The sequence below is a fragment of the Anguilla anguilla genome, chromosome 12 (genome assembly GCF_013347855.1).
Source record: "Anguilla anguilla isolate fAngAng1 chromosome 12, fAngAng1.pri, whole genome shotgun sequence".
In the NCBI taxonomy this organism is placed as follows: domain Eukaryota; kingdom Metazoa; phylum Chordata; class Actinopteri; order Anguilliformes; family Anguillidae; genus Anguilla; species Anguilla anguilla.
In genome coordinates this window covers 36,762,759-36,777,305 of record NC_049212.1, presented here as the reverse complement: position 1 = coordinate 36,777,305, position 14,547 = coordinate 36,762,759, and the positions used below count along the sequence as shown (strand labels likewise).

General features: G+C 37.8%; 1 protein-coding gene across 9 annotated transcripts in view; it reads right to left on the bottom strand.

Annotated features, from left to right (window-relative positions):
- Positions 1-4,251: 4,251 nt before the first annotated feature.
- Positions 4,252-14,547, bottom strand: part of LOC118210363 (olfactory receptor 52E4-like) — a 29,075-nt gene continuing 18,779 nt past the window's right edge. For 2 of the 9 annotated variants that reach the window (XM_035386487.1, XM_035386485.1), the window contains exons 2-3: positions 14,079-14,164; positions 12,152-13,415 (exon numbers count right to left, since the gene is read on the bottom strand). In XM_035386487.1, the coding sequence (XP_035242378.1) occupies positions 12,373-13,362 (990 nt within the window). In that variant the 5' untranslated portion in view covers positions 13,363-13,415; positions 14,079-14,164 and the 3' untranslated portion in view covers positions 12,152-12,372. Of the gene's footprint in view, positions 5,590-6,298; positions 6,558-10,524; positions 10,617-12,151; positions 13,416-14,078; positions 14,165-14,547 lie in introns of those variants that run through there. The other 7 variants (XM_035386488.1, XR_004761840.1, XM_035386489.1 and 4 more) reach the window with 7 other exon arrangements.

The window sequence follows — 14,547 nt, the reverse complement described above, 5'->3', positions numbered from 1 at the left end:
GGACGGTTTCGTGCTTATTGTTTCGAAGATTGTGATCAACAAATACGATTTTTATCATTTTACATTGTTACAATTGTGCTTATCTGGCTAAACTTTATTTGACCCAGAAGCATACAGTACATTAATGGGGCAAACATATGTCTGGATAGGTTTGTACAATTCGATATGTAATTAATAGGCCTAAATATTTCTAATTTTTATCTGTTTTTATTTTGTTTATCCCCCTCACCCGCTTTCTGTAGTGTGACTGATTGTATGTTTCTTAGTATAAATGTCTGTTTCTGTAATGTGAATGTTACATACTGCAAGGAAAATGTCCTATGGGGATAATGAAGTATTGTATGTATTTATGTACGTATTTACAGTAGCTATTTTACAACCGGTATTTATGTTAAGTTGCAAATATACACTTGTACATTTTGTAAAAATTAGCTTGACAACCAAGAATCAATATATCTTTTCTGGAGTGTAAGTTTTAGTATTTTACCCCAAAGGATTCAAACAATTTGATGCGCCTATGCAATAAAAAGAAGTTCTTTCATGTTGCTGTTTGCACATTCTTTTAAAGAAGGTAGACAACTGTTTCAGGTTTGAAGAGTGTTGTTTTAGGCAGGGGTATCATCAAAATGTGAACGTCATGAAACAATATTACGTGGGGTTTGTATGTCAAATGATAGAGAATGGATTTATCATTTCACACATAATCTTTGGGTTTCCTGCAAAGATTATACAGTTGCAAAAGCAATAGTTTTCATTTTTAAGGCAATTATCAGTTAGCCAGCAAGCCAGTGTAATAAGTTAGAGGGTTGCCTGAGTCCGAGGGGGGGATTTGCATCTACACTTCTCACTCGTCCAACGGTCTTACATGCAAATACGCTACCAGTGAGCTACTAGTAAATTAGCTCCGATGGCTGCAAGGTTTTTTTTTTTTGTTTGTTTTTTTTTTTTTTAAAACCTTGTACACTTCTATATATGTTCATTTTGTGTGTGTATCCAATGTTTTTATTGGCTGATGTAGCTAAATGTCCAATGGGGTGACATATTCTTTGTGGGCTTAGAGAATTTGTGATGATGTAATTGGCAGGAAAAAGTTCGGTTTGGTTTTGGGTTTGTTTTATATTAAGTGAAAATGAATTATTATTTTATGTTGTAAATGCATTTTTATTTGAATAAATAAACTTATTTTAACTTGTTTTGCACAAGCGCACTCTAGACCATGTTTAACTTCGCAGTGGATTGTGAGAACGTCAACTTGTTAAAATTCCAATAAGTCAGGAATGGCTTCGTTGTCAAAATAATTTGACCTTGTGACCTCGTGACAACAGATGAAAAGCTCACTGGTCACATGCAGTGTAGTGATTTCAATGCTGTTTTGACCTATGATAGCAAGAAGACTGAGTCCACTGAACTTAAAGATACCGTCAAAGAAAATAGCAGAAACTTTGCGGGCAACGAAGGCACTAATGAGAAATGTAGCCTAAAGTAAACGGGTCTGGTAAGCCAGCTGACAAAAACTGGATGTGTACAGTGCTACACTGCTAACCATGGGCCACCATGCCTTGGTAAGCTGTGTAGACACTGTTTACAATTCCATATGGAAATCAAATATTACCAATTGCAGTATGATAATTATTGCTATAACTCAAGTCCATAGCAGCTGAACAAAGCATTGTAAAACCACATCTCTAAGCGGTTTCGGTTTTGCATTGGGTTTGGTTTTCAAATTTGGCAGTACCAGTCGGGCTTGGTCGGGTCAGGTCTCAAGGTCCCGGATATGAGCTGGGTTTGGTCTTAAATTTCAAGCCCGTGCAGACCTCTTGTGTGGATAAGTATATTTTTGTGTGGATTGGAGCGCACAGACTGCGAGAGGAAAGTCTCAAAATAAAAAAAATAAAAAAGGAAACTCTCAAACTTATGTCACTGAACGCACGTGTGTCTTTTGATCCGCAAATGCAGATTCAACACTTCATAGGCCAATATTACATTTGAGCATGTCCTTTCTCCCTCTGCAATGACATCATAATTTTACTGCTGCCCAGAGAGACCCCCAGCCATCATGATCCACTCATCTGTCAGACACAATTCTCCAGCTCAGGTGTGAAGCTCTTAATTGAGAGCTGCTAATGAAGGCTTGGCTTGGTCCAAGGGGACATCCTTCTCAAGTAATTACACCTATGAGAACTATGCTGTCAAGGCTTGTAATAGTTACTGTAAACATGCAATTAGGAGGCAATCGTACAGTCTGTGTACACAAACACAAAAACTTACAAGTATGTAGACTCCAAAGATCTTAAGGCCTTTTGTTTTTCCGTTGCAGAGATGAGGAACGCCAGGAAAACTGGTTTATAGCTAATTCCCTATCACTAGAACAGTCATTCACAGATTTGCAGCTTTAGTGACCTGACCTGTGACCAATCATGTACAACAAAGCTTTGCACCCAAACAGGATCAAAATGTTAAATTGTTTCAGCTGACCCTCAGATAAACAGACTGTAGTGTGGAAGCAGATTTAACATAAGGTACCTATGGTCACATGGACAGAAATTGGGATATGTATTGTACACCTGGATGTGTCACACTGAAATCAGGACAGCCTTTGACAGTGTGGCCTCGATTTATAAACATGTAAATGAAAAGTTAGTTTAGAAACATGCCCAGCTGTGTTTGTGAAGAGGGAAAAAACACTTTCATTTTATATTTATAATAAAAAGCATTTTTAACTGAAGTCTCCAAAAGGTTTCGGCAGGCTTAATTCCTGCAGCCTTTTGTCTTAGAACCAACTGGCTAAAATTCTGAATAAGGCAATAATAAAATAAGGATCAGTCCACTTAAACATAGTGTATACTGCAAACATTATTATTACATTTACAGCTTTAAAAACTGCTGGCTCCTCCTGAAACACTTTATTGTTCGTTAGTTTGGCCTCTGTTTCAACATACAAATCCCTCCAGCAAATAATAATTATTCACCAGTGGTTTCAGAACTCAGCTTGCTCCCTGGGCATTTGTGTCCTACTGAGCTATTAATTTAATATTGAGCTTTCAATTGAATAATGGCTTGCTGTAATGCTCTTGAGGGATAAAACAGAGAAGGCGTAAACACACAGACATACTATAGGTCTAAACACATACTGTATAAATACTCAAAAAATGTTTGGGTAGGAGCGCTTCCTGGACTCAAATTGAGTTTGTTTGAGGTGCTCTTTGGATGGGATATGTATAGACATCAAAATCAAAGAAAACTCCAAGGCACTCTCTTTTTAACAATTAAAATGCCTTTATTTTCATGGCTTGGTCATATTAAACCTTTAAATACAAACTCTGACGCATTTGCCAGCAGCCATACCACCACGCACTCTGCTCCTGCCGACTGGCTGAAGCTAAGCAAGTGTGGATTTGGTTAGTACTTGGGTTGGAGACCACCAGGGAATACTGAGTTTCTGCTGGAAGTGGTGTTGGTGGGTCAGCAGGGGGCAGTCTTCCCTCTGGTCAAATAAACCCCAGGTCGTTTCTGCAAAAGAGCATCCGTGCTCAGCGAACCTACCCTGGGTAAATAAAGGTTAAATAAAAATGAAAAATAAATAAATAAATAAAATTTCAGCATCAAGCTTTCATCAGGGAGTCAAACAAAAAAAAAAAGCTTGATGCTGAAATGTGTCGAGAGTTTGTTTTTAAATGTTTTTTCAGGGTTTAGGTGGCAAATTCAGGCAATATATTTATGATGTGATCTTGGAATGTTTCCCACAGGCAGGCAAAATTCTCAGAATGGAGGAGAAAGTGCATTTCTGTTTCTTCCTCCTCTGTCATGCAGTGACCACCTATACAGTTGAGACCAAAAGTTTACATTCACCTAGGCTAAAGACATTCAAACTCAATTTTTCACAACTCTGCACTTTTCATGTTACCATACATTTCATGTATTAAGTCTATTAGGGTATGTACTTTATTTCCCTAAGAGGTCATTTCAAAATAATAGGTAAGAGACAGATTTATTTCAGCTTTCATGTACTATATCAGATTTTCACTGGGTCAAAAGTTTACGTACACTTTGTTAGGAATCAGTTTTGTTGCTCTTCTTAGGAACCTTTTCCAGAGTCTCTATATCTTTCTTGTAGTATGGTCCCCACAACTGCATACAATACTCCAAGTGTGGTCTAACAAATGTATTGCATGAAATAAGTATAACTTCCTTGGATTTATACTCAATACTTTTGGCTATATTGTGGCATCCTGTTTGTCTTTTTTTATTGCTACAGCACGCTGTGCCTAAAACTTGAAAGGCTTTGATCAAACATTGCTCCCAGGTCTTTTTAAAATTGAGCACATTCCATTTGTGTTCCTCCCATAAAGTAATCCTGCCTAATGTCCCTTAGCAGACTAAAAACTGACAATTCTTGGTTTTGAAAATTATATTTTGAGAATTTCTTAACATTTGCAACCATTTCCATAGAGGCTAAGGAATTGTAACTGCTGCCTCCACCTCTGGTTTCACAGACTGCAGTTTGTGATACAGTTAAAAGCAAAAGTCTTGTAATATGAATTTGTTCCATTTTTTAGTTTTTTTTTATTTCTGTTGCAGTTTTGTTTTTGTTTTTTTTATTTAGAAGTTTTTTAGAGAATACCCTTACCTCTTCTGTGTTCAGCACGTAAATGATTGGGTTCATCATGGGGGTAACGGCCTTTACAATTGACAAAATCATTATACTCGCATCAGATTTAAGGGTTGAAGTTAGTAACGTAATGTGCGTGCCTATTACTGGAAGGTAATGTAAAGACACCAGCATTAGGTGTGCAGAACAAGTCTTAATGGCTTTAAATCGCCCTTCCCATGAAGCTATTTTAGACAGTGCACCAGCAATAAAAAAATAAGACAGTACAATCAAAAGAAAGGGTATATAAACAAATAATGTCACATTAAATCTTGATATTACATGATTGATAAAATTGTCATTGCATGCCAAACTATATATGGACTCATGTCGACAAAAGTAGCTTTTTACCACAATGGATTTACAAAAAGACAATCTGGTAATCAAAGCCACCATTAAAATAATTAAAACTGAATCATATGCCCACACCACTGTTAACATCACAGCCATTGCTTGCATTGTGATGATGGCATGGTATCTCAGTGGCGAGCATATTGCCACCAATCTATCATAGGCTAGAACGGTAAGAGTGAGAGACTGTAAACTGGCAAATAAAAACACAAAAAACATGTTGGCCAAGCAAGCGTCAAAGGAGATGTATTGTGAATCAAAAAGAAACAATGCAATTACATTTGGAATGAGAGCAGTGCTTTCGCCTAAGTCAGCTACGACCAAATTAAAAATGGCCAAATACTTTTGGGTGTGAAAACTGCGCTCTGTGTATATAATAAACATGACAAAGGAGTTTCCCAACAGAGAGACCACAAAAACAGAGCACAGGAAAATATAGTAGTATTTGGCATGGGGCATGTTATGAAAACCAGTGATGAAAAAAAATGGGGGACGCACAAAAGTTGTATTTAGAGAGAGGGTGGAATTCAGGGAGCTCATTTCAGGGTCTGATTTCTTCTCTTTGTTGCTTTACTTTAGTTTTTCTTGCCCTGTAAGTGAAGAAAAACATACCAACTGAATAACGCAATTCAATTTAATGCAGTTGATTTCTTTTTTAATTTCTGAAAACATTTAAGATTACATGAACATGATTACCTACGTAGGATCCTACAAATCATTATTTGCCATCACATTATTTATCATGAAGTTTATTTAAATAAGCTTTCTTTCCATAGACAAAGGTACAGGGCGACATAGGTCAGGAGGTAAGAGCGGTTGTATAGCAGTCGGAGGGTTGCCGGTTCGATCCCCGCCCTGGGCGTGTCGAAGTGACCCTGAGCAAGACACCTAACCCCTAACTGCTCTGGTGAATGAGAGGCACCAATTGTAAAGCGCTTTGAATAAAAGCGCTATATAAATGCAGTCCATTTACCAAAGGGAGACTGGCTTTTCAGGTCGAGTACTGAGCATGCAAATAAAATAGTCGGCACCGCATGAGGTGAAGTCTAATGTCCAACAAACAATATCTGCCAATTACTATCCATTTGTATCACGGCATGGAAATTGGCTAAGTAAACTGTGTCAGAGAAATTATGTCCGTGCACTTTTGAAAAACTAGTTTCACAATTTATTAAACTTTCTCCAAGGTGAAATCCATCTCCTTCATAACACCAGCTTCTTGTAATTTTGCTGTGTAAAAAAGGTAACCTGAGAAATATTACCATCTCAAAAGAGGAAGAATGCTTAGTAATTACCCACCACAATCACCTGAGCCGATAATGAGCAAAAAGGTGTCCTCCAATTTGTTCAGCCTGGTTTCATATTTACAGTAGGGGGACATTGATTCTCCTTTTATACATCTTGCTCTGGGGTTTTCGGTACATGCGCCATGGTGATCAACCTGGGGAACTCATTAACTCCAGTAACTCTGTCAATACAGAATCATTTTTTTTTTGTAGAGAAAACAAGATTAGTTACCAGACTGTGATTCCATATTGCCTAATTTCGTGAACAAGTACAATTTAATTTGAGGATAGCAGAGTATACAAATAATTAGTAAAAAAAAAAGAATAACAATAAATGGGATCAATCATTAATAGTGGAAATAATAAGCAATTCAGCTGTGTTACGCCAAAAACATTTTTTAAATGACAACATTATGTTTGAAAAATTGTCTGCATCCATTGTTTTGGGTGTATGAGAAGCATATCATAAGTAAAATTCATTATTATTATGATTATGATGATTACTATTAGCATTATTATTAATATTGTTATATTTTTCCCACGGCGCGCAGGACTGCCTGCCACCGTGAGCTATGCATGACAAATTGTGGTCAGTCACTCATGGACGACCTGAGAAGGACGTTTGGTAGGACACATGCGCAGTTGGTGCTTCGTTTAGTAGGACGCATGCGCAGGTGCATCTCCCAAAATCACCGCTTCGAACGGCACAAGATTTTCAAGCACAGCTTTATCGCCTATCGTTACTTTAGCTAACCCTAACATGTTAGCGTTTCACCTACTTTAGTTAACCTAGTTAGCGCGTACCACTGTTACTGAGCTGAGGACATGCCATAGCTAGCTAGCTATATAGTTAGCCAAGTTTTACTCATGACACTTTGTACAGGTGCGCCATGGGTCTGGATGGTTTCGTGCTTATTGTTTCGAAGATTGTGATCAACAAATACGATTTTTATCATTTTACATTGTTACAATTGTACTTATCTGGCTAAACTTTATTTGACCCAGAAGCATACAGTACATTAATGGGGCAAACATATGTCTGGATAGGTTTGTACAACCTCTCTAAGCGATTTCGGTTTCGCATTGGGTTCGGTTTTCAAATTTGGCAGTACCAGTCGGGCTTGGTCAGGTCAGGTCTCAAGGTCCCGGATATGAGCTGGGTTTGGTCTTAAATTTCAAGCCCATGCAGAACTCTAGTGTGGATAAGTATATTTTTGTGTGGATTGGAGCGCACAGACTGCGAGAGGAAAGTCTCAAAATAAAAAAGGAAGCTCTCAAACTTATGTCACTGAACGCACGCGTGTCTTTTGATCCGCAAATGCAGATTCAACACTTCATAGGCCAATAGTACATTTGAGCATGTCTTATTGCAAAAAATACATGTGTAAATTAGAAACATATTTTTTGGTTTTTCATACAAAAAGTATTTGTGCAAACGGAAAATATGTATTCACTGCACATTCATTTAAAATACAATTTACAATACTTTAGTTGAGAGATATTTGTGCATATACTGAATATGATGACTTTATAGCAGATTATGTATGTTTGATTATGTTTTGCTTTGTCCAATTACTTTTTCTCCCCTAAAATGGGGGACACTATGTATAAAGAGGGATGTAATTCATACACGGATCACCCCATATTGATGTAAATACAGTGTGTATATATCAGAATCAGAATCAGAATCAGAATCAGGTTTTATTGCCAAGTAGGTTTACACATACAAGGAATTTGTTTTGGTCAGGTGGTGCATAACAGTGAACATAAAATAAGATAAATAAAATAAACATAGTGCAATAAAAACATAACATAAACATAGTGCAAACGGTAAACAGTAAACAATAAACAATAGTGCAAGGGGATAAAGTGTTATAAGTACAGGTGCTGTCTGTTTGGTGTCCGTGGGGGTCAGGATAACAGACAGTGTCAGTGGGGGTCCCGGGCCTTGTTGATGAGGCCAGCTGCAGTCGGGAAAAAACTGTTGTGTCGTGAGGTTTTGTTCCTGATGGACAGCAGCCTCCTGTCGGAGGGGAGTGTTTGAAAGAGTGTGTGTGTGTGTGTGTGTGTGTAGATATATATATATATATATATATACACACACTACATTTCCAAAAGTAGGTGGACACCTGAACATCATGCCCATATGTACTGTTGAACATCTCATTCCAAAACCATGGGCATTAATATGGAGCTGGACGCCCCTTTGCTGCTGTATACACGCACATATTAGGATTGCTACAAGTATGTAGACTCCAAAGATCTTAAGGCCTTTTGTTTTTCCGTTGCAGAGATGAGGAACGCCAGGAAAACTGGTTTGTAGCTAATTCCCTATCACTAGAACAGTCACTCACAGATTTGCAGCTTTAGTGACCTGACCTGTGACAAATCATGTACAACAAAGCTTTGCACCCAAACAGGATCAAAATGTTAAATTGTTTAAGCTGATTCACTCAGCTTGCTCCCTGGGCATTAGTGTCCTACTGAGCTATTAATTTAATATTGAGCTTTCAATTAAATAATGGCTTTCTGTAATGCTCTTGAGGGATAAAACAGAGCAGGCGTAAACACAAAGACATACTATTGGTCTAAACACATACTGTATAAATACTCAAAAAATGTTTGGGTAGGAGCGCTTCCTGGACTCAAATTGAGTTTGCTTGAGGTGCTCTTTGGATTGGATACGTATAGACATCAAAATCAAAGAAAACTCCAAGGCACTCTTTTTAGCAATTAAAATGCCTTTATTTTCATGGCTTGGTCATATTAAACCTTTAAAAACAAACTCTGACGCATTTGCCAGCAGCCATACCACCACGCACTCTGCTCCTGCCGACTGGCTGAAGCTAAGCAAGTGTGGATTTGGTTAGTACTTGGGTTGGAGACCACCAGGGAATACTGAGTTTCTGCTGGAAGTGGTGTTGGTGGGTCAGCAGGGGGCAGTCTTCCCTCTGGTCAAATAAACCCCAGGGCGTTTCTGCAAAAGAGCTTCCGTGCTCAGCGAACCAACCCTGGGTAAATAAAGGTTAAATAAAAAAAATAAATAAATAAATAAATAAAATTTCAGCATCAAGCTTTCGTCAGGGAGTCAAACAAAAAAAAAAGCTTGATGCTGAAATGTGTCGAGAGTTTGTTTTTAAATGTTTTTTCAGGGTTTAGGTGGCAAATTCAGGCAATATATTTATGATGTGATCTTGGAATGTTTCCCACAGGCAGGCAAAATTCTCACAATGGAGGAGAAAGTGCATTTCTGTTTCTACCTCCTCTGTCATGCAGTGACCACCTATACAGTTGAGGCCAAAAGTTTACATTCACCCAGGCTAAAGACATTCACACTCAATTTTGCACTTTTCATGTTACCATACATTTCATGTATTAATAGTCTATTAGGGTCTGTACTTTATTTCCATTAGAGGTCATTTCAAAATAATAGGTAAGAGACAGATTTATTTCAGCTTTTATGTACTATATCAGATTTTCACTGGGTCAAAAGTTTACGTACTCTTTGTTAGGAATCAGTTTTGTTGCTCTTCTTAGGAACCTTTTCCAGAGTCTCTATATCTTTCTTGTAGTATGGTCCCCACAACTGCATACAATACTCCAAGTGTGGTCTAGCAAATGTATTGCATGAAGTAAGTATAACTTCCTTGGATTTATACTCAATACGTTTGGCTATATTGTGGCATCCTGTTTGCCTTTTTTTATTGCTACAGCACACTGTGCCTTAAACTTGAAAGGCTTTGATCAAACATTGCTCCCAGGTCTTTTTCAAATTGAGCACATTCCAGTTGTGTTCCTCCCATAAAGTAATCCTGCCTAATGTTGCCCCCCCCCCCACATGCAGAACTATATTTGGCTGCACTGAATTTCATTTGCCAGGTTTCCACCCCCTGGATTTTATTTAAATCTTCTTGGATTACATAGCCAGTTAATTGAAGTCACCCATAATAATAGTCTCACATTATGGTAAATGGACTGCATTTATATAGCGCTTTTATCCAAAGCGCTTTACAATTGATGCCTCTCATTCGCCAGAGCAGTTAGGGGTTAGATGTCTTGCTCAAGGACACTTCGACATGCCCAGGGCAGGGTTTGAACCGGCAACCCTCCGACTGCCAGACAATCGGTCTTACCTCCTGAGCTATGTCGCCCCATATGTCACACTAGGTTTGAGGTTCTGCTCCTAATCGTTTTTGCTAGCTCCACAAATTTGTCGTGCAGATCCTCAAACCTGCCCTTACCTATGCCATTGGTTCCTACGTGAACCATGACCACTGGATCCCTCCCCACTCTGGCCAGGAGCTTGTCGGCAACTCCAGGAGATCGCCTACCTGGGAACCAGGAAGGCAACACACTGTACAGGATTTCTTTTCATGCAAACAGACTATGCTGTCTACCCCCCCTAATAACTGAGTCCTCCACTATCACTCACTCCCTTTTCCAGGAGGATGTGGCCATCTGGGTTCCCGGTGGCTCATCAGTTATCCCACTAAACTACAGCCAGAGGCACCACCAGGGATTCTGGGCCCCATGAAACAAGCTCACATTGGGCCCCCTCCACCCCAGAAAATCCTGTGTTCTAATATTTTCTGTGGGTCTCTGTCAGTCAGGGCTTTTGGAATCATCCTACTCCCCCCCCCCTTTACAGCACCCCTGACTACAGCCAATGTTAGCACATAACCATAAGGGCAAACCACCTAACTACAATTATATTTTGCTCCTGAGTGGTTGAAAAACCACAAAAAAGCTCTGTTCAGGAAGAAGGTGGCCAAATGATCTAATCAGTTATTTTGCTAGCCAAGTGCTTAATGGAGGAAAAACGTGTAAAATTACCCCGTCCCGTAATGTCAACCCAGATGTTCACCTTAGGAGCAAAACCATCTTACCTTATAACACTTATAATATGGTTTAAAAATAAATAAATGAAAGAACTCTAACTAATATGAAACACACTATTGAAAGCACAATTCAATCCTGTTACAAACTTTTCCTAACACTACCAGACTCCTTCCTCTCACTCTTACAACCACAAACAGGAAATACATGTCAGACACAAGCAATCAAGCAAGAGAGCATCAATCCAGCAAATGTGAATCCTGTGAGTTGTGCTCAAGCCTGTTGTTTCAAAATTACCTAAATTTAATTTGACACACCTTAATTTGCCTGGGTCTTGAGTTAGCACTAGTATTTGAAAATTGGACCTTGACTGTTAAATTGGGTATAATCGGGCAAATGATCCTTCTAAACATGAAAAGCACCTAATAATAAATAACTTCAGAGATTGCAACAGTGGTTGGAATAAAAGCCAGCACACGTAGGCATCACTAGTATTGTGGTTGAGAATCATTGAGTTGGGGTGCATTTCAATAATAGGCTTGGTCAGAGAAATTGAATTTTTATCACTTGGTTATTTCTTAGAAACTCTTAACAAATAAGACATGTATTACAAGTGGGTGGAAACTCATGACAGGAAACAAACAATATTTGACCATTATCTTTGTTGTTGCAAGACAGACTCTGTTTTGAACTGAAACATTAAATGAACATGGAATTTACCATTGATTGCCTCAAGTTTCTAAAATATTTTAAGAGAAAGTACTTTACCCATACGTAAAAAGTAAAATGTCTCCATTGAAGACTAGTACTGTAAAGGTTCTGACCGTTGGCAGTTAACATTTTAGTGATGCTACATAAAATTATTTAAGCAAATTGAATGTTGAACAAGCAACACAAGAACAGAATGCAGAAATTCAAAAGAGAATCATTTGTGAATCATCAATAGACGCAACATTTATAATTCATCACACTTTTAACATTAAGCAGTAAAAACTAATAATAATTGAATTAACTTAAAACGTAAGGTTCCACAAAACAAATTAACCGACTTAGCAGACTGAAAAAACTGTTGATTCTTGGTTTTGAAAATAATTTTTTTGAGAATTTCTTAACATTTGCAACCATTTCAATAGAGGCTGAGGCTAATTGTAACTGCTGCCTCCACCTCTGGTTTCACAGACTGCAGTTTGTGATACAGTTAAAAGCAAAAGTGTTGTAATATGAATTTGTTCCATTTTTTAAAGTTTTTTTTTATTTCTGTTGTAGTTTTGTTCTTGTTTTTTTTTTTAGTTTTTTGTTTTTTACAAGTTTTTTAGAGAATACCCTAACATCTTCTGTGTTCAGCACGTAAATGATTGGGTTCATCATGGGGGTAACGGCCTTTACAATTGACAAATTCATTATACTCGCATCAGATTTAAGGGTTGAAGTTAGTGACGTAATGTGCGTGCCTATTACTGGAAGGTAATGTAAAGACACCAGCATTAGGTGTGCAGAACAAGTCTTAATGGCTTTAAATCGCCCTTCCCATGAAGCTATTTTAAACACAGCACCAGCAATAAAAATATAAGACAGTACAATCAAAATAAAGGGTATATAAACAAATAATGTCACATTAAGTCTTGATATCACATGATTGATAAAATTGTCATTGCATGCCAAACTATATATGGACTCATGTTGACAAAAGTGGCTTTTTACCACAATGGATTTACAAAAGGACAACCTGGTAATCAAAGACACCATTAAAATCAGTAAGACTGAATCATATGCCCACACCACTGTTAATATCACAGCCATCGCTTGCATTGTGATGATGGCATGGTATCTCAGTGGCAAGCATATTGCCACCAATCTATCATAGGTCATAAGGGTAAGACTGAGAGACTGCAAACAGGAAAAGAAAAACACAAAAAACATGTTTGCCAAGCAAGCGTCAAAGGAGATGTATTGTGAATCAAAAAGAAACATTGCAATTACATTTGGAATTAGAGCAGTACTTTCACCCAAGTCAGCTACAGCCAAATTGAAAACAGCCATATACTTTGGGGTGTGAAAACTGTGCTCTGTGTATATAATAAACATGACAAAGGAGTTTCCCAAAACAGAGACCACAAAAATAAAGGACAGGAAAACATAGTAGTATTTGGCATGGCGCATGTTATTCAAACCATTAAGGAAAAAAAACGGGGGACTCACAAAAGTTGTATTTAGAGGGAGGGTGGAATTCAGGGAGTTCATAGCAGATGTGTTTAATTCTTCTATTTGTTGCTTTAATTTTGCTTTTCTTTATTCTGTAATTAAAAAAGATAACATATAGACTGAATAACTCAATTACAATCAATGCTGGTGATTTATTTTCAAATTCTGAAAACAGATTTAAGATTACGTGAACAAAACTACATCATGTCCTATAATTGTTTTAACCGTCACATTTATTATCAAGCAGTTTTTAAAATCTCTTTTCTTGCCATGAACAATGGGAGGCCGGCGTTTTCATTCGAATACTGAACTTGGTACCAAGCATGCAAATAAGATAGCCAACAAAACATGTCAGTAAAAACGATCACCGTAAAACCAACTACATGTAATTCTGATGTATATAATGGTCACCCACAGTCTGTACTTATGTTAACTCCTCTGTACTTGCCAGTGTGCACTTTCAGGCACTGTAAAATTGCATTGACTGCATTTCTAACAGCTTTGGCGCCACAGTCAACCTTTTTACATTACACATAACCTCACCATAATCATGGTTTATTATTATTTCAGCAGCTTACCAAGAATCAAATGTAACAATCAGTGCAAAGAAATTAAATGTCATCGTTTTCATAAGATTTGGAATCATTTTGCATGCATGCGACATCTAGGTGGCCCTTGATTTTTCCTAAATAGGATCTGTAATTATGTAACACATACAACAAAATATGAAGTGATATGAATGTGATTCCACTTACTTCCTTTAGGCGGTCAGTCGATTGTTTAGTTGAACCATTCCTTTCCGACTCTGACGTTCGCGCACGACCTAAGGCAACCCACTGTTCTGAGTAGAAGTACAGTAATTGTCAGGCGCACTCTGCAATATGATCGGATTCGCGCAGTTACTACTTTTAGCAGGTCTAAAAACAATTCACTGCCTCTCCATTTATCTGTGTTTTTCTTTACTTGTTTATACCGTATTGATGTTCATTTATGTAACGCTTTTTGAACAAACAACATTTTTGTAATTTATGTTATTTATTGCAATGTTGTTGCTATGTTTCTGGCTTTGAAGAATGGGCTTTTAAAAGCGTATTTATAGCGATATTGTTTTTCTGGTTTTTGCCGAAAGGGCTTTTAAAAGCATACGGCATAAAAGTGTTCTTTAATTTAAAAAAATGCCAGTTACACCCAGTTTTCTTTAGTTGAAGACAGCCCCGCCAGAAC